General features: G+C 33.7%; 2 protein-coding genes and 1 long non-coding RNA gene across 3 annotated transcripts; all 3 read left to right on the top strand.

Annotated features, from left to right (window-relative positions):
• Positions 1-367: 367 nt before the first annotated feature.
• LOC114078267 lies at positions 368-2,284 on the top strand. Its single transcript, XM_027918816.1, has 2 exons — positions 368-1,753; positions 2,102-2,284. The coding sequence occupies exon 1, from the start codon at positions 517-519 to the stop codon at positions 1,492-1,494; it is 978 nt and encodes a 325-aa protein (XP_027774617.1). The 5' UTR covers positions 368-516; the 3' UTR covers positions 1,495-1,753; positions 2,102-2,284.
• Positions 2,285-9,963: 7,679 nt separating this feature from the next.
• Positions 9,964-19,782, top strand: LOC107028996 (ubiquitin carboxyl-terminal hydrolase MINDY-2). Its single transcript, XM_015230266.2, has 12 exons — positions 9,964-10,291; positions 11,827-11,945; positions 12,092-12,198; positions 12,326-12,413; positions 16,707-17,706; positions 17,862-17,916; positions 18,018-18,099; positions 18,254-18,334; positions 18,653-18,757; positions 18,841-18,887; positions 19,276-19,408; positions 19,509-19,782. Exons 1-12 carry the CDS (start codon positions 10,132-10,134, stop codon positions 19,590-19,592), a joined length of 2,061 nt encoding a protein of 686 aa, XP_015085752.1. The 5' UTR covers positions 9,964-10,131; the 3' UTR covers positions 19,593-19,782.
• LOC114078381 lies at positions 12,420-15,022 on the top strand. The gene is made up of 2 exons (XR_003580044.1): positions 12,420-13,822; positions 13,911-15,022. It is a non-coding gene; the product is annotated as an uncharacterized LOC114078381 (long non-coding RNA).
• Positions 19,783-20,377: the final 595 nt, after the last annotated feature.

A 20,377-nucleotide genomic window follows, 5' to 3' on the forward strand; every position in this document is an offset into this window, starting at 1 on the left:
TATATATATATATATATATATATATATATAATTATTTTTGACAAGTGGCTAAATACGTAACTTATCCAAAATTAAAACTCATGTTATACCCCTTTTTCAACTCTAAGAAGATTCATAAAAGCCTTTATTAGCAATATAATTATGTTGTAGTTAACAGAATATTGATTACTATTAGATAGTTTGTTAGTAAGACTATTAGTTAGCTGTTACATCAAGTTTGTTAGAAAATTAGAAAGTTAGTTATTTTCACATATTTCATTTTGCTTAGTTGGATACAGATGTCAATTTCACACTCTTGTATATATATTGAAATAATCAATACAGAATGTGTGTTTTACATTTCTAAAATTCAGATTCTCTGAACTGCTTTTTCTCAATTGCCTACTATGGCTTCCTTACTGTTTTTGGTGTAGATGATCACCATTGTTGAGTAATTTTGATATGGCATCAGAGCAAGGTTGCTCTCGTTGCTTCTGATCTGAATTTTTTGTTTCTTTTTCTAGTTGATTCTCTATCATGACAGGTTCTGAAAATGTTCCTCTAACACAGGGAACTCCTGTTAATGGTGATACGTACAATGCTCTCTATATACATCCTTCTGACAGTCCTGGAATGGTAATGGTTCCAGTTCAATTCGATGGAACAGGATATCAGTCCTGGAGAAGGGGAGTTATGCGAGCTTTGTCAGTGAAGAACAAGCTCGGATTCATCGATGGTAGTTGTGCTAAACCAGTTGCAAATTCAAGTCAGTCACGTCAATGGCAGAGTTATGATGATATGGTAACTTCCTGGATCTTAAATTCTCTCACTAAGGAAATTTCAGATAGTGTAGAATATGTTAATGATTCAGTGGAGCTTTGGAAAGAACTTGAAGATAGGTATGATCAAACGAATGGAGCAAAGTTATATCAGATTCAAAAGGAAATTAATGATCTCACACAGGGAAGTTTGGATATCACAGTCTATTACACTAGAATGAAAGAACTTTGGGAAGAATTGAATACTTTAAATGTAAGGAATCATTGTTCTTGTGCTTGCACTTGTGGAGCTAAGGATGGGTTGCATAGAGCAGAACATGATAGACGTTTGATACAGTTTTTAATAGGGATGAATGAAGTGTATACTGTAATAAGAAGTAATATTTTTATGATGAATCCTCTTCCATCAATGGCGCAGACTTTCTTTTTATTGGTTCAAGAAGAGAAGCAAAGAGAATTCAAACCTTTTAATCAAATTCCTATGGAATCAATTTCTTTGAATGTGAATTCTTCTAACAATAATGGAAAGGGATCAACGGGAAGGAACTACAAGACATCATTCTCTAATGATAACTACTCTGGAAATAATAACACTTCAGGAAATAACAACAGTTATGGAGGATCTAACTATTACTCAGGTAGCAATAGCAATAGAATTGCTATGTTTTGTAGTTACTGCAAAAGGACAGGACATATCAGGGAAAAATGTTATAAGTTGATTGGATATCCCAATTAGGCTAACAGGAATAATGGATCTCATGCTAGACAGAACATTAATCATGAATATAAGGGAAAGAGAGTTGTAGCTAATGTGCATGGATCTTCTGATGATATGATATCTGTACAAGGAGAAGATTGTTCACAGGGTATTCATAGCCTAAAGACCACAGTCACTAAACAATATGATCATATGATGAAACTTTTGCAGAATTTTCGAGTTGAAGGAGCTGATTTAACTAATTCAAACATGGATGCTGGTTCTGTGAATTTTGCAGGTATTGTAGTCTGTTCTTTCTCTATTGATTTTGGTAATCCTTCATGTAAATGTTTTAAATCAAGTGCTGACTTATGGGTCATTGACTCGGGGGCATCAAACCATATAACCTTTAACAGATCTTCATTAACCAATATTCAAACCATGCCTTACCCTATGCTTATTTCTTTGCCTAAATGGATATAAAGTTAGGGTGACAGAATTTGATGATGTAGTGATCACATCTGAAATTGTTTTACACAATGTATTATATGTACCTTCTTTTAAATACAATCTAGTTTCAGTTCATTCATTGACTCTTTCTATGAGTTGTACAGTTTTATTCACTAATGTCTCTTGTTTACTACAGGCCCCTCCAGTGAAGAGGCCTCAGGTGCTTGGTAGTAGCAGAGAAGGACTTTATTTTCTTTGTTCAAGATGTCTGAAGAACCCTGATAAATTAATTCTTCTTTGTCTAGTAATAGTAGTAAGGTTACAAATAAAGTTTTACATGATACAAATAAATGTACAGATCCACTTGTGTGTTCTTCCACTTCTGATACTATCTCTACTAAACATGTTGTAGACTTACTGTGGCATAATAGACTTGGCCATGTGCCTTTTGCAAAAATGAGGAAATACCTACAATTCCAGCCAGTTTTTCAAATAAACAACCATTTATGTGTACAATTTGCACTATGGCAAGACAATAGAGATTACCTTTTAGTAAAGTGTCACACACTCTAATTTCATTTTTGAACTCCTCCATGTTGATATATGGGGTCTTTACCATATACCTACCCATGACAACTATAAATATTTCATCACCATGGTAGATGATTTTAGTAGATCTACTTGGACTCATTTGTTGAGCACAAAAAGTAATGTCTTACAAGTTCTTAAAAACTTTGTGAGTATGGCAGAAAATCAATTTCAAACCACAATCAAAGGTGTAAGATCAGACAATGGACTAGAGTTTAACAACAATGAAACAAAACTTTTCTTTCAATCCAAAGGTATAATCCATCAAAAGAGTTGTCCATATACACCCCAACAAAACAACATAGTGGAAAGGAAACATAAGTACTTATTGGAAACAGCAAGAGCTCTCCTATTTCAATCAAAACTTCTTATGAAATACTGGGGAGAATGCATACTTACAACAACACATCTCATAAATAGGCTCCCATCAACCTACCTGAAAAATAAGTGTCCTTATGAGGTTTTATATAAGAAAAAGCCAAATTATAGTCAACTTAGATCTATTGGTTGTTTATGCTATCCTACACTACCCAAAGTTCAGAGGGATAAACTACATCCTAGAACCACTCCTCATGTGTTTGTAGGTTATCCTTTTGTTTAAGGTGATGAGTCTTGCCACAAAAAGGATACATGTGTCTAGGGATGTAGTATTTCATGAAAATATATTTCCTTTCACTTTAACTTCAGACAAATATATTTTTCCTTCTATTCCTGGAACAGTTTCTTCAAATGATTTTAATGATTGTATTGACTCAATGCTTGATAATACTTTGATAAATCAAAATACAGATGTGCATCCTATTACTTCAATTTTGTCACCTCATCCTCATTCTCCATCTCACAATATGCATTATTCACCTAATCCTTCATTACCTTCTCAACCTGCAATACTACAAAGAAGATCACAAAGAGAAAATAAGATTCCCTCACATTTGAAAGATTACATTTGTTCAATCCCTACTTTAAAAACTCCTATTTCTACCAAACAATCTATTTTTAAAGCTTTTTCTCGAAATGCCTTGTTCACCAAACATCACCACATTACCCCCAATGACATTGCCTCCATCAGTCAACCAATGGTTGAAAACATTTGCCATGATAGTGAACCTTCATCTTATGAGAAGGCAGCCTTAAATCCTGCATGGCAAAATGCCATGATACAAGGATTTGATGCACTTTATGCAAATAATACTTGGGATCTTGTGAGATTACCTGCAGGAAAGCAAGCAATTGAATGTAAATGGGTGTATAAAGTGAAGCACAAATCTGATGACAGTATTGAAAGGTTTAAAGCCAGGCTAGTAGTTAAAGGCTATACTCAACAAACTGGTGTAGACTATATAGAGACTTATTCTCCAGTGGTAAAAATGACCACTGTTAGGTTATTAGCATTTTAATATTAATATTTAACATATTAAATTGCTTTATTTTGGAGTTATAAGAATGACAATTGGAATGGATGACTTCTACATCATCCATTAGCATTGGTTATCCATCAATGTATTTCATTCTTAATTCCTCCATTACTCTTTGTAACCTATGTAACTCCCATTGTAACCTTTGTAACCTTTGTAACCTATGTAACTCCCATTGTAACTTATGTAACCTATGTAACTCCCATTGCCATTATCTTCACTATTTACTACCTCCATTATCTTCCTATTCATTGCTAGGAAGACTTCTTATAGTATAAATAGTGGTAGTCTTCATTTGGTTTTATAGAAACACAATTCATAAGAGAAAACAAAGAGTGAAAGAGTTAGTCTAAAAGAGAGTTCTTATTAGTTGAAGGGAGGTGTTCTTTTTTGTGGAGCTTTGGACTCAACTCTTGTCCAGAGTTGTTGAGTAATACTTTGTGAAGGTTGTTGTATCCTGGAAGGGACAAGTCAAAGAGGACTACTGCTGGACCGGTGAAAACATTTGCTGCAGTGGGCTTGAATCTCCTTAAAGAGAGCGAGATATCCGCGCCTCAGCCTGAAGAGATTACTTTTTTCATTTTATTTTCAATTGTAATCTTGCAATTTTATTATCTTGTAAGTTTTTTCACTAACAACCACTGTGAGAACTTTGATTGCATGTGCTGTTAAAAAAGGTTGGGATATGTTTCAACTTGATGTAAATAATGCTTTTCTTCATGGTGATCTTCATGAGGAAGTATACATGAAATTGCCACAAGGGCTTGATGTGGATGATTTAAGCTTGGTATGCAAGCTTAATAAGTCTCTTTATGGTCTCGAACAAGCTAGTTGACAATGATATGCCAAGTTGACTGAAACTTTATCACTCAGAGGATATGTACATTCACATCATGATTATTCACTTTTCTACAGAAAGTCTGGTTCCTTAGTTGTTTTTGTTGCAGTCTATGTTGATGATGTTATCCTCACAGGTACAGATAATATTGAGATTACACAATTAAAGGCCTACTTGGATAGCACATTTAAGATCAAAGATCTTGGTCGATTGCATTACTTTCTGGGATTAGAGATACTTGACATACCAGGAGGGGTACTTGTCTCTCAGAGGAAGTTTGTACTGGATCTGCTAAAAGAATATGATTGTTTTAGTTATAGTTCACTTACATCTCCTCTTAATCCAAATATCAAGCTAAGAGCCAAATAAGGAACTCCATTACCTGATCCCACATATTACAGAAAATTAGTGGGGAAATTGAATTTTCTTACCAACACTAGAATGGACATAGCATTTAGTGTTCAACATCTGAGTCAATTCATGTAGGACCCCAGAAATCCACACCTGCAGGCAGCATTTCATCTTCTTAGGTGCTTGAAACAAGATCCAACATTGGGCCTTCATTTATCCAGAGATCCTGATTGATCAATCAAAGCATATTGTGATTCAGACTGGGCATCGTGTCCAGACTCAAAAAGATCAGTCAGTGGTTATTTGGTTTTACTTGGAAACAGTCCAATCAATTGGAAATCAAAGAAACAGGAAACTATCTCATTATCCTCTGCAGAAGCAGAATATAGATCCCTCAGGAAAGTTGTAGGTGAATTAGTTTGGCTTCACAGGTTGATAAATGAGTTGACTATATCGATCCTTCACCAACCCCTGTCTTCTGTGATAGTCAGTCCGCTATCCATATAGCTCACAATCCTGTATTCCATGAAAAAATCAAACACATTGAAGTCGATTGTCATTTTGTACACACTAAACTTCAGGAGGGGCTTATTTCACTTCATCACATTTCCACTACTGAACAACTAGCAGATATCCTCACAAAGGCTCTAATTGGAGTCAAACATTCAACATTACTTAACAAGTTGGCTGTAAGATCATCACTGCCAACTTGAGGAGGGGTATTAACAATATAATTATGTTGTAGTTAACAGAATATTGATTACTATTAGATAGTTTGTTAGTTAGACTAAATAGTTAGCTATTACATCAAGTTTGTTAGAAAATTAGAAAGTTAGTTATTTTCACATATTCCATTTTGCTTAGTTGGATACAGATGCCAATTTCACACTCTTGTATATATATTGAAATAATCAATACAGAATGTGTGTTTTACATTTCTAAATTTAGATTCTCTGAATTGCTTCTTCTCAATTGCCTACTATGGCTTCCTTACTGTTTTTTGTGTAGATGATCACCATTGTTGAGTAATTTTGATAGCCTTAAAACCCCACAACAACTACCATCATAATAAAAATAAATTTTAAGCAATAATAAATGTGTAAAATCATAAAGAGTGCCAAATCTTAATTGATATAATTTAATTGTCATTAATTGTAATATTGTTATAGGCTTTAGCGTAATTAAGAAAGAATGCTAAAATATAATTATCACTACACTAGTAACAATTATTAAAAAAATACTATATATACCGATCGTTATAATTAGAAAATATAATTATCACTACAATTAAATTGTTACCGCTAAAAAATATTTTGGCATAATATAGGTTTAATTCATACTTTTTCTGTTCTAAGAAATGATTGACAATTTTCTTTATATATATATATACGCCGATCGTTATAATTATAAAATATGGTTGAAAATTTTTTCTTACTTTTTATTCAACTTCCAGATACTAATATATGTTTTTTGGAATCTCAAATATTATAAAATTCAGGGCTCCCCCACTATATACATCACATATCCAATTTTAAAGTCTTGAGAATAATGCCACTAATGTATTTTATTCTATAAAAAGAAAATTAAGCACATAAAGTTTCAACCAAACATATTTCGTAAGATAAATAATTTGTATCGACCTGAGTTGTGAAAGAATGATTGAGATTTCTTTATTTTTAATGTAGAGATTTTTCGTTTTTGAAAATGAAAAAATGTCATGTTGAGAGCGTCATCATAAAGTACGTGAATCCAAATTTAATTGAGTTTCAATATAGTTATCCAGATATTACGTCAAGCCAGAAAAAAGAACAAATTAAAATACCAACTGCTTATTTAATTGGATCAAAGTTGGATTAGTTGGTGTCATGTATAGGGTTTTAATGAAGACTTTATATGCTAAGCACCGCCCTATTGTTATCGTCCATGAAAAAACACATTAAAAATACTTACTATATATACTTTTATGATTTTTATATTAATTAATTAGTTACTACCTTTTTGCTCATAACTTAAGTGCTACAATTATGAATATTTTTTATCCACCATATTATACTGTGTAAAATGTACCCACGTAGGTTATAAGTTTTTTTTTCTGTCAGTAGATTGTCAATTTCATAAAAAAATTGATATTGTAATAAATTAAGAAGTCATTATGCCACTAATCAAACAACAAACTAATAAGTAATTGTTACTTTTACCAAAAAAAAAAAAAAATTTAAGTTATATATATGGGTGATATAATTATTTTGTTGTCAATGTAGTTTTTTCTTTTATTTTTCTCATTAATATTCACATTAAAATTCGAACAATCTGATACAATGTTAATGTAATTTAACCTAACACATGTACGTAATAACAAGTTCATTATCATAGAATCTTTGTTAACATATCGATCAAAAACAGACAATTATTTTTTTAAATTGTTATTTTATTAGAATTGATAATTAAGACTCAACCATTCTATATTATTTACGTTGAGAATCTCTATATTATTATTTTAAAAAAACCATTGGGTAATCTTTCTACAGTCGTATACATTTGCCAAATATATATATATAATTAAGGGAAAATGCACAAGTACCCCCTCAACCTATGCCCGAAATTTCAGAGACACACTTATACTATATGAAGGTCCTATTACTCCCAGAATTTATTTTATAAGTAATTTTCTATCCATTTGCGACCTACGTGACACTAGATTAAAATAAAAGTCAATCAGTGTTAGACCCACAATAGTGTCACGTAGGCCGAAAAAGGATAGAAAATTAATAAGATAAATTCAGAGGATAATAGGATCTTAATATAGTATAAATATATTTCTGAGATTGGAATAGATTGAGGGAGTACTTTTACATTATCCCTATAATTAACAACAAGTTCTTCTTGTTAATCATTGTTTCATTTTCATAATGTAACTTTTTAATCAATGTCCGCCCTCGTTGAAAAAAAGATTAAAAGTAGTATTTTTTAATTTAGGAAAAGACACCAAATGAGCTCAACATTTTCATTAGTAGGTAAATACGTATTCATTTTTGGTCTTTATACTAAGTTAATTCACTTTAATATAATTTTAGGTAAAAACAATAGTATGTAAACAATCATTAATTTGATCCAAATATCTATATAAGTAAACTTTCTTTTTGATTAGTGCAAACGAGACTTTTTAATTACATTATTCACTTATAATCTCGTTGAATTTATTATTTTAAATAACTATTTTACATCAATCATATGTGTAATCTCTTAAACAGAAATAGAAGTTTCTATATATATAATTATATATTTATTAAGTTAATATAAACATCTTATGTTAGATATATTTTTCCTTACTTTTACTAGTTTATGACGAAACATTGTAATTAAATTTTAGAATAAACCTTTGATCACATAAACATAAAATTAGCAATTCAAGATTCTGTAATTTAATTATTTTTATTAACTTCTTATATTAGTAATATATATATTGGTCATTTTCACATTTGTCCTCCCACAGAATTTCTCAAAGGTTTGACTGACAAAAAAGCTCTAGAAGATTTTTTTCTAAAAAAATTTACTTATGCATTAAGTATATGTTTCCTCTTTCAACTTTCATTCAAAATAGAAATAATTAATTCCCCATAACTTTTTTATTTTCAACTTCAAAAATTTCCTTTTTAAGTCTTATGTACTAATCTTGAGAGTCATTTGCTTTTTATAAATATTACTATTATTTTATACCTTATCATTATTATTAATTCATGAAAAAATCATCAAAAGCAAAAAGTACATATGGATATAAACTAGTGAGGCACATATATTAGTTATATGATGGAGTTCATGTATTAATTTATACAGATTTTTGATTATTTATTACTTATTATTTATGTGTTAGTTATTTTTTTTTTAATCCTCTATAAAATAATATGTACTCTTTCATACCTTATTTATATTCGTCAATGGTCAGTTATGCAGGTTTTTTAAATTGCAAATCAAACACCTCATTAGTTTAGCTCATATATGAGTAATTTTCTTCTCAATGAGCAACTGAACATGATATGTATATTGATAAAACTATAAAACATCATTAACCAACAAAGAACATTCACGATAATGCGTGTTTTTCGTCCGACTTGCATGTGTTAAGCATGTCGTCAACGTTCATCCTGAGTCAGGATCGAACGCTCCATTAGATTCATGGTTGCATTACTATAGCTTCCTTGTTAGCAGACAAAACGGATACGGAATTGTCTTTCATTTCAAGGCATAACTTGTATGCATGCGTTTCATATTAGCCCAAAGATCGCTCCCAGAAATATAGTCACCCTTGCCCCCTCACCCCAATCCAAGGAGCCTCTTATTCATTCTCATTGAACGACCGCGGGGGAGCGAATCCAACTAGAAAAACTCACATAAAGCTTAGGGATAATCAGGCTCGAACCGATGACTTCCACCACGTCAAGGTGACACCTTTTCTAAATGGTGCTAAGAAGCATAAATTTCCAACTAAAACAAGAAACCGTTAAGCACTAATGAGTAACTATTGCTAGTTTTCCTTCAATTTTTTAAGTAAGTCTAGTCGTTCTATAACTTCTTTGTTAATTTGTATTAACACTTATATCAAACAAAAAATTAAATTAAATACATACATAACTCACCTCCGTACCAAACTCTTAAAAATAGATAAATAGTAGAAAAAAATTACATATTAAACATTTATATCAAACTTCTTCTTACTTCAAAATTCTTGTTTTAATCTCTTAATAAAATTTTATTAAAATATTGCCATATGAATCTATAATTATTAACAAGTCCTCATACTTTAGCTAATTTACTCTACCGACCCATAAGAAGGGAAAAATGTTTTCTTATTCATAAAGTTTCATTTCACCTTTGATTTCGTCGATTTCCATAATCTCTTGTCTGTATATATATATATATACGTACATCATCGCTGTTCTTACTCTGAAAGTTTCACAAACTGATAGATTTTGTATTGGAATTTTGTTGAATTCAATTGAATTGTGTATTGGAAGGAATCGAATTTGAATCGAGAAGATGGATTCTTCAATACCCACTTCTCAATCGGAAGAACGGAAGCCGGAGGAGCCAGAAACGAAAGAAATGGTGCACAAAACAAAGGTTATTCAATTCTTGGGCCGAACAACACCAATCATTCTCCAGAACGATAATGGACCTTGTCCACTTCTCGCTATCTGTAAACCCTCTTTTCTCTGCCCCTTTTTGCTGTTTTTAGGGTTTTATTAAGTGTTTAATTTGAGATTAACACATATAAGTTCTGATGTTTTGATTACTTTGTTTTGATGAATCCTGTTCTTATTTTATTTATATGTGAAATTGTGAATGATAGGATGTGAATTGAGTTTTCATGAACAATCTTTAGTTTTAGAGAACCCCATTAGAGAGAAATCAGTAGTTCTTTTGGATTATCATTTTACTGTTAGGGTTGACTATAGGTTAGCCGAAACCTGGATATGATGACCTTTTAGGATAGCAGTCTGTATCTTTTTATTGTGAATCAAAACTGTAGCTTGAGCTGCTCTGGTTTGTGAGAGAGATCAAACGATGTAAATGGAAATAAAGAGAATTCAGAAAGAAAAGGAATGAGGTTAGAAAAATTAGAAACTTTTCTCATTTACACTACATGATTATAACAATCTATAGAGATTTGATTCTAGGGATTTGGCTGGCACGTGATTGGTTGTAACGAACTTCGGATCAGTGTTATCAAGTGCGAAAAGCCTAAAAAAAGCTACATTTTCAAATATGCATAAAAAAGTATCTACTCTCAATCAGTGGAAAAGGTACAGTGCAACCCTTCAAAAAAAAATTGGAGCAGCTTGAATTGACATTGTAGTTGAGAAAATTCCCTGAATATAGGCTGTAAAGTTGTTGAAGAAGTTACCATATGGGAAGAGAAAAAATAGGCTGGAAAAAGGTAGTCCCCGTTAGATTGGTCACTCAAAAGAAGTACTTAGAGGTCTCCATTGATACGACACCAGAAATAAAATGGTGCTGTCAGTCTGTAACAGAATGGATCATCGAAAGAAGGAAAATTATGAAAAAGAAACAAAATGTTGGTCGGGCAAGGCCATCCATATGTACACATTTGCTACTTATATATCTTCTAGGTCTGTGCTACTTTGTGAACAGAGAAGAGAGAGAAATATTACTTGTCATAATTAGCAGTTACCACATTCAGCAGAGCTCCTTATATAGGAGTATTATTTTTAAGAAACGTGGGAGTTTTAAGCTAAATGGAATAAGAAAAGCTTTCTACTTTGGGGATTCAATTTATTGTAAAATAACCAGTATTTGTTCTCTTGATGTTCAACACATCTCATCAAATTTAAGGTTATAAATAACTTGTGTTCACTTATTTTGAGTTAGGGAAATCAGTTGACTAGCTGAGGTTAAAGTTGTTCCTTGCTGTAAGAAGAAGAGGAAGATAAATTATGATAAAAATTAAAGGGATGATAATAATCACTTCACCTGAAATTATCTTCCTGGTTATACTCAGAGCTGTTGGAACTCAAGCAATTTGTTGGTACTAATAAAGCAAAGGGAATTCATTTTCGAATGATCAATTCTATTGTATATTGTCATTTCTTGTTCATGAAGAAGGTTATTGATGTCATCAACCAGTTTGCTTGAAAATCCCTGTCAATGTTTTGACTTATATTTGATAGTCAGTATGTGTATTTAATATGAATCTTTGTTATATGTTTACAGGTAATGTACTATTGTTGAAGAACAACTTGAGCTTGAGCCCTGATATTCCTGAGGTTTCACAGGAGAAATTGCTTTCTCTCGTTGCTGAGCGGCTGATAGATTCAAACAGTAATGTCAATGTAATTAGATTGCCTTTATGGATATGCTTTTTGTTCCTTTCATTGTACTGTTTCGGGTAGTCTTGTGTTGTATAATTTATAAAGTCAAATGTAGTCTCTGTTTACTGGATTTGAGGTAATCGTCAGCTTTTTAAATTGCTATCCAGGACAAAGATGCTGGATATGTTGAAAATCAGCAACAGAATATTGCTGATGCAATTGATTTGCTTCCTAGACTTGCAACTGGTATTGATGTAAATATAAAATTCAGGAGGTAGACAAACTATCCTTTTTTGATTGCTTCTGTTCACTTTGCTATACACGTGTTACTATATCTTTAGGATGCAATTACCTGCATGTTTCCAGTTTGGGTCTGACGGAATACATGTCTTATTTGGCAGAATTGATGACTTTGAGTTCACTCGTGAATGTGCAATATTTGATCTTTTGGATATTCCACTTTATCATGGTTGGATAGTTGATCCACAGGTATGAGTTTAAGCTACATTTTTTAAGTTGTTTATTAGGCTAGTTCTTTTTGTTTAGTTACACTGAATAGTTGACAGTCTGACAGTTGTTTTGGTTAGAACCTACCAAAAAATATGCTAGAGAATGTTGAATCTAGGATCTCTTGTTTGGGCCTTAGGTTTTGCGTCCTGTACTAAACCTCGCAAGCATATCAAGACACTGTTAAAGCTGAAAGATATGCTTGATACATCTATTAGTATGGAGATTTTGTTTTGACTTAGCCCTAGTTGTTACTGTTCTATTTCGTGGTGTTTAATATATGAAGGTACAACTTAAAAGAGAAACCTCAAGTACAAATATTTTAAGTATTGATAGCAGGTTGCTTTATCGTTCTTGTTCCCAGAAGCTGGTCTATCTTGCATCTGTATTTTACATGAATTTTGAAGACGTTAGAAGCAAATCTGATTCAGTTTTGGAATTTATGCGCTCAATGTTTACTTTGGTGATTTTAATGCCTATTTGGGCTTGCAAGACATGGTGTAATTTTGTAGTAATTGATGAAAACTACTAAATTAGTTTTCAAGGAAAAGAGCGGGAACCATGATGCAAATTAATGCAAACGCCAAGCAGAATTTAAGCGAACTTATTAACAAAATAATCATGAATAATCGAGAATCTACTGCAAAAAGAGTGATAGGTAGTGAATACGGAACACTGAAAATCTGCCAGTTTGGTGCAACCATTCTGTAACTGATTAGGGACTAAGGAAAGCCTATTTGGAAGAGGAAAATCAAGGATCTACACTTGTTTCCATAGGTTACTCCTCCATTGGTCATATTAGGATATATGTCACGGATTTGTCTTCTTTATTGCTATACACTCCTCACTTTATAAGTTTCTGTTCCACCTTACTTTTTTATTGGTTTGTTTTTGTATGACATTAGTGGTGGGCTGCTGGCAAACACGGCCGGAAAAACTGTATTTAATGGGTGGGGACAAATGGTATTTTTGATGATGGGTGATTTGGGGAAATAGCCCAAACCAACCATGTAGTGAACTGGTCAACTTGGACTGAATCAATAACCCAAATCAACCCGTGAAACTGTAAAAGGCAGAGCCCGATTGATCATCACCATAATTTTGAGCATATATGGAGACATAGGTGGGCGTGTAATAAACTGGTAAATGAGGCTATCTTTATTCATTCTAAGATTCTAACATTTTGTCATTTTTTTTGTCTAAAAGGATGAGAATATTTTTTTCCGTTGTAACAACAATATTATTTTTCAGATAAACTAGTGAACTGTCATACAAGTTATAGGTCTCGTAAAATATCCATATAGGAAGACTAGTTTCTGAAGAGGCCTCTTGAATGAGAGATATAAGAACCAGAAGTATGGCAACTACTAGAAATCCACATTTTACTAGAGGTAGGAAATAAAATATATGCCATACTCATTTGTATTTGCCTACTTGTGAGTTGTGTGTGCTGACAAGTCGGTCCATCCTTGATATCAGGCATCCAACCTTTTCACTGAACAAACTCAAAATTTTTGGTATCAATAGCTTGAGCAGGCAGATGATTCACAAATATCGGGAAACATGTGTGTGAAGCAACAAACTGAGGCAACCAATTCCATGAAAAAGATGCTCTCTCCAAGTCCTTATTCAATCCTTGATAAATCTGTTGGGTCTATTGTAGTTGTGATTGCTCTCCATATTACTGTGTGCTATATGAGAAACAACACCCACAATATAGCCAATACTGTGTGCATATGCAACAATAGACCAACAGTACTAATAGGCTGAGAAAAGGGAGAGACGATTGATGTGCACAAATTTATCTTTGAGAAAAGGATTTTTCAACATACATTTCAAATTGGATTTATTTTTTAATTGCATATAGAAATACTCAACTTGGAAACTTCATAACTCTCTATAGTCCATATGGTTATTTTTGTTCCTAAGTGTATGATCTTTTATTTTTAGCTCCATGTATATATCTCACGTAGTTTAGTTTCTATATTATGTCTTTACATTTGCAAGAATCTGAACAATGTCTGACTTCATTATGCAAATGAGAAGAAAAGATAAAGTATTATGTTGCAATCTATATGATTGTGTGCAGTGTTGTGGACGGCGAGAGGCGACAAAAGGCGACAAGGGCCTGCCTCGCCACGCGGCGAGGCGCTTGCCTTTTTGAATAAAGGCGCGAATTAATACCAAAAATTAAAAATATTTAATTGCATATTTTATCCAAAATCTTAATAGCAATAACACATATTAGCAAATATTCAATTCAAAAATCAATAGTAGATACTAAAATGTCTAAAACTTTAAAGACCAAACAATTCAAAATACAATAAACCAAAACTTTAAAAGTCTATTCTTCTTCAAAATTATAACCCTTGAGTGCCATAATTCCATCCAATGTCCCTCTTTTTGCTAGCATCCGCCATTGATTATTAAATTCAATTAATTCGCTGTTTAGGACTATTGGAATAAATAATTAGGAAAAGAGAGGATTTATTTTAATTAACTGCCTATAATTTAAAAAAAAAAGTTTACACAAAGCAGTAAGCAACTAAGCACTGCTTAGTGCTTACAACCTTACACCAAAAAAACACAACTGAAAAGAAAAAACTGAAGAAGAACAGAAAAAAATTTTTGAAGAAGAAGAGAGAAAACGATCCCTGGAGAACAGAGAGTCGCGAGGGTCGGAGGGAACACAATCGTGAGTCGGCAGCCGGCGAGGGAGAAGGAGAACAGAATCCGACAGCGAGGGAGAACTGGAGAGAGGCTCGCGATGGAGAAGCTGACAGCGATGGAGAACGAGGGAGAAGAGACAGCAATGGAGGAGAAGAGAAGAGAGTCAATCGAGAGAGAGAGAGAGAGTCGCGATGGAGTTTCAGAAATTTCAAAAGTAAAAAAAAAACCCTAATTTTGACTAATATTATTAAGTCAAATATTTTTAATTAAAAAGGCGGCGCCTTTTCTGTCGCCATTGCAGCGCCACACCTCGCCACACCTCGCCTTTTTACTATCGCCTCGCCTCAGCAGAGAATGGCGAGGACCCATCGCCTCGCCTCGCCTCTCGCCAAAGGCGAGGAGGCGCTCGCCTTTTGTAACACTGATTGTGTGAGTTTTAATCAACCTCAAGGATGAAGAAACAGGTAGAAGAAAAACTAAACTACAGTTTTTTGTTTTGTATGATCTGTAGATAAACTAATAAAAAGCTGGCATAACACACAGTAAGAGAGCTACAATCACTTTCTTCAAAAGTGAAAGCGCAAAAAAAGAGGACAAAAAGGTCCTTGGGGCTTGAAGTGGAAATCGAGAACTGAAGTGGTTTGCTTCTTTATAGCAAAGCCCATAATTTACAGAAAATTTTAAAAATACGGAATCTGTATGAGTTTAGTACTACATATAAGAATCTATTTACAATTAAATTAACAAATCCCAATATCCAATTACAATAATATTGATATTAATCCAACTTCTGAAAGTTGAGATTCAAAAAACCGATTACTTTTTGTTGGGGATTATTTACAAGTCCTTGTTTGAAGCACAGATCTTTCTGAACTGCTCACTTTGCATCACTTCATCTCTTTAAGCAATGAATTGATGACTATTAATGGCATTGTATACGTAGTTGAGAAATCCTTTTAGATTGGGTGGGTTGGCTGTAATCCGTTTCTCAGGCCAGTTTAATTTGTACGGGGGCCAATGGCCCATTTATTGACTTCCCCAAATTTAGTTCCACCTATGAATTTTCCACCCCTAGTATCAAGGCATAGTGTCTTGTTTAATGATTAAATAATTGCATCCAAGTTTAATTTTTTATTTTTTTAACTAGTGACTAGTGATAGCTATTCCATTTAACTCTTGCTTATTTGTGCAATAATACTCTTTAGAATAGATAATGCGAATAATTTTGTGTATTTTCTTAATTTTAAATCAATACTCCTTGGATTGTGTGTAGTTCATCTCTTTTTATCCATGATTTAAGTGACTTCATGATGTCCTGTACTAGTTGAAAGTTTTTCTCAATGTTAGAATGAGATGTCAAATGACGGCAACTCATTTGGTCTTGGAAAACCTTCTAAATTTTAGTACCTATAATTCAGATGTGTGCAAATATTGAAATGAAGCCTGAGATTGTATCAAGGATGTATTTTTTCTTTAGACGGTTCTTGTTATGGGCTGCATTATTTTGACCATTTTGCTCTGATAATAGTTTGTTGCAAGTTTAAAGACCAGTTGCAACCATTGGTTATTGGTGAATCATATGTCTGAATTATCAATTTGTTCCAGGACCATGATACGGAAAATGCAATTGGATCAAAGTCGTACAATACTTTGATGGGGGAGCTTGTTTCCCTTGATACCCAAAATATGGAAACTGAGCATAAAAAAACTTCTGAAGACGACGATGTTGATTTTGCTGCTGCTACAACTGCAGCCCTAGGGGTACCTTCTCCATGCCTCTCAAGAGGGAGATCATTTGATGATTCTCCTGTCTCCATCACTGATCGCCATACAGCTAGAAAAGGAGATATTGAAGAAGAAGCAGAGCTGTTGAAAGCCCTTCAATTATCTGAGGCTGAAATAGCAACTCCATCTGTAGAAACCGATGGACTACATTCTTTGGGTGAGATAGCAAATCTTAAGTGTCCAGAGCCAGTGGTTCTTAACAAGATATCAGAAGTAAATGCTATTGAGACACAACCAGTTCTGCAGCATGAAGCATTGGTATCCACAGAAGAAATAGTAGCTAACATTAGCAAAATATCTGGTGATGGCAGTCCAAATAGTTCCCAGTTGGCCTCTGAAGTAGCTGTTAGTTCCTCCCTGAAATGTGATCAGGAAACCCCTATCCAAGATCTTGGAAATGCAAAACTGCTGGCTGAAAATGAGAGTCTGCTTCTTGAGTCTGGTCAAATTTCTTCATCTGCCTGTGAAAATCATGAGAATCCTGGAACAATCGTTATTGCTGAAGATGGGAATGCAGCTGAACCCAATCAAGTTGGTTGTGATGTGTTTGATTCATCAAGTTCGTCGATACCCTCTGCAGCCGCAGATTCTTCTGGTGGTAGAGGACATGACACAGATGAAGCTGAAACCTTTAATTCTTCCATAGATGGTGATGAACCCATGTATGAAGGAGAGGATTGCATATTGGAGTCAGCAACCACAAGTTACCAAAGTCGAGAGCCTATGTATGAGGGCGAGGTGGTTCTTGCTGAACAAGTGAATGGAGGCAGTAGAGATGTGCCTGAGATAATCGCGAAGGATGAAATCACACAGAAAGAAGGTGAGAAATTGTTTTTATGAATGAATCAGGCAAATCAGATGTTCTTGCGTAGGGTGAATGTCTAACTCGATACTTTCCAAAGAAAAAGTAATTAAAGAATGTCTCTTTATCTAATTGTATTTCAACATCTTTTGCTCTTTCTTAATTCTCATTAGGCGAACTGGTGAGGAACTTTCTGAAGAACAGTGCAAGTCAGTTAACAATCTTTGGGTATGCTCCCTTCCCTGTTATAAGTTCATTCTCCCATTCATAACTGTAATTCTATGTTTTCTAGAAGTAACAAAATTCTCCTTTTTTCCTCTTCCGCACAGATTGTTTTCCTTGCAAGAGGGTTTGAAAGAGAGAGAACTTTGTGTTTTCTTCAGGAATAATCATTTCAATACTATGTTTAAGGTATTCGCCTGCTCTGTTGTTCTACTGGACGAGTATATTATTATCATTATTTATTTGATTTATACTGTGGTAAAGTAATTTCCTTTAAAGATGTGATTAATCTGCACTTATTAAGCTTTCTGAGCACGGAAAATTGATGTCAACTATTGTGCAGTTTGAAGGCGAATTATATATTTTGGCCACTGACCAAGGATTTATTAATCAGCCTGATTTGGTTTGGGAGAAATTCAACGAGGTAAGAAGTGTGTCTTGTCATATATTTATTTTGGATTTTTTCCAACAGGGATAAACTGCAAATTATCATCTTCTCTGTTTTACCTAAGCACATGTTGTTTGCCATGTTTGATAGTGTCAAATAGCATAAATTTGGTATAAACACTATACTGTTGCCTACCCCGTTGCTATATTTGGCCTTTGCATGTCTTGCTGCCTCTTATAAGGAAGAACAAACAGTATAATGCAGCTCTATTAAGAATCTATTTGTCTTGTTTCCAAAAGTTATTGTATTATTACTTGCATGCATTGCCTATTAACTTTGCGTTCACAATGTTAGGTGAATGGAAACACGATATACGTGACTAGCAATTTCAAGGAATTCAAGGTCGAAGATAATGCCAACACCACATGGGATCAACAGAGTGCTATGGACAGTACTGCAGTACGTAGTTCTTTGCCTGTAATAGAATGTTATGGATTTGTAACAATGGCGTTTGTGAAACTAACTTCAGTTGTTACTCTCAGAACTTTCTTGCAAGCGTGGACAGAGAGCAAGGACATCCAACTTTCAAGTAATATTTATGTTTCTTCTTTTGCATATATTAAATGAGAATGGAACACTGCAGATCATATTTCATTAGCTCTCCTGGTGTCTTTCAATTGGCAGAATAGCGTTTTCGACCAGTCTGTCTGTTGATAATTCAACCTTTGCCTTGTTTTGTCTTCCTGTTCTAGCATCAAAGCCATCCTATAATATGTCTCCAAAAAATGTTTGCATCAGTAGAAGTTGTCGACACGTTTTAGTTAACATAATGACGTGAAATAGTATTTTGTTTAAACTGTAGTGCTGACTCTTAAGGATTCCTTAAAAGTCGATACACTTATATTTGCAACCTTTATTTGATAGCATGAATATATCTACTTGGTGATGGTGCTAAGATATGTATTGTCGTGTGGCAGTTCTGATCTACAATTGGCAATAGCTCTTCAGCAACAGGAATTTGATCAACAACATCAACAGGCACCACAGAGAAATCAGAACCCCCAGCAACCAGCTTTTAATGATCGGCCAAGGTTGATTACTGGTCCTCAGGTATGCTCGAAATCTTCTGATATTTTGTATTGCACATTTGGTATCTCCTAGTTTCAACTAGCGTTTTAGTTATCTAAGACAGTAAATTACTTCCGTTCAGGTACCAAGTAACAGCGCAAGAATTATGTCTTCGTCCCCCAAGCCAGATCCCAAGTCATCAAAAGACAAGTGTATTGTGATGTAAAAGACTGCACCTCTTTAGTGTGTTTGTGAAGTAGCAAACGTAACTTTTGTCTTCCTAATCACTCCCGTGTTAACTGTAGTAGCAGCAAACGTATTGATTCAAGTTACATTTTCGACTTTTTTTCTTGTACAGAACGTATATAGCAGGGAAATACTGGTTTAAGGCAAAGTTAACAACTTTCTTTCTAACATTGCTCACCTGTTGCACTTTCTTTCTGTTGTCACTCACATACATTGCTAGGAAAAACGCTGTTTTTTCCCGTTTGAGAATCTCCATCTGCTCTAAATGGGTGTTGGTTGGAATTCTTATATCAGTTTAGTTATTTTAAAGACGTCTTTAAAGCTCATAAACTTCAAATTCTGATTATGTCTCGAATCTATGTCAACTAATGTGACATTTGTTGTTTTTGTACATGCTTGTGACATGGCAATGTAAGTTCATGTGGGGAAATATCACATATGTACTTACTATTAAAAAGAATCTTAAAGTGGTGGATACATCATATATTATTTTTCACCATAATTATAGTCATGCCCCATAATTAAACAGCAATCTAATAAATCAGAGTTTGGGATTTTTGCAATGGAACACAAAAATAAATGATTTTAGGTTAAACATGATTAGAAAAGTTCTTATTGACTTTGGAGTATATCATTAATTGAAGGAGACAGAAAAAAGCAAAAGAGAAGATATTAAAATTTCATATGGCAGAGAGAAAAGTCAGTATATGTGGGGATAATGAAAGGGACAATACCCCCCCACCCAACCCACCCACCCCACCCCCT

The sequence above is a fragment of the Solanum pennellii genome, chromosome 8, assembly GCF_001406875.1.
Source record: "Solanum pennellii chromosome 8, SPENNV200".
NCBI lineage: Eukaryota > Viridiplantae > Streptophyta > Magnoliopsida > Solanales > Solanaceae > Solanum > Solanum pennellii.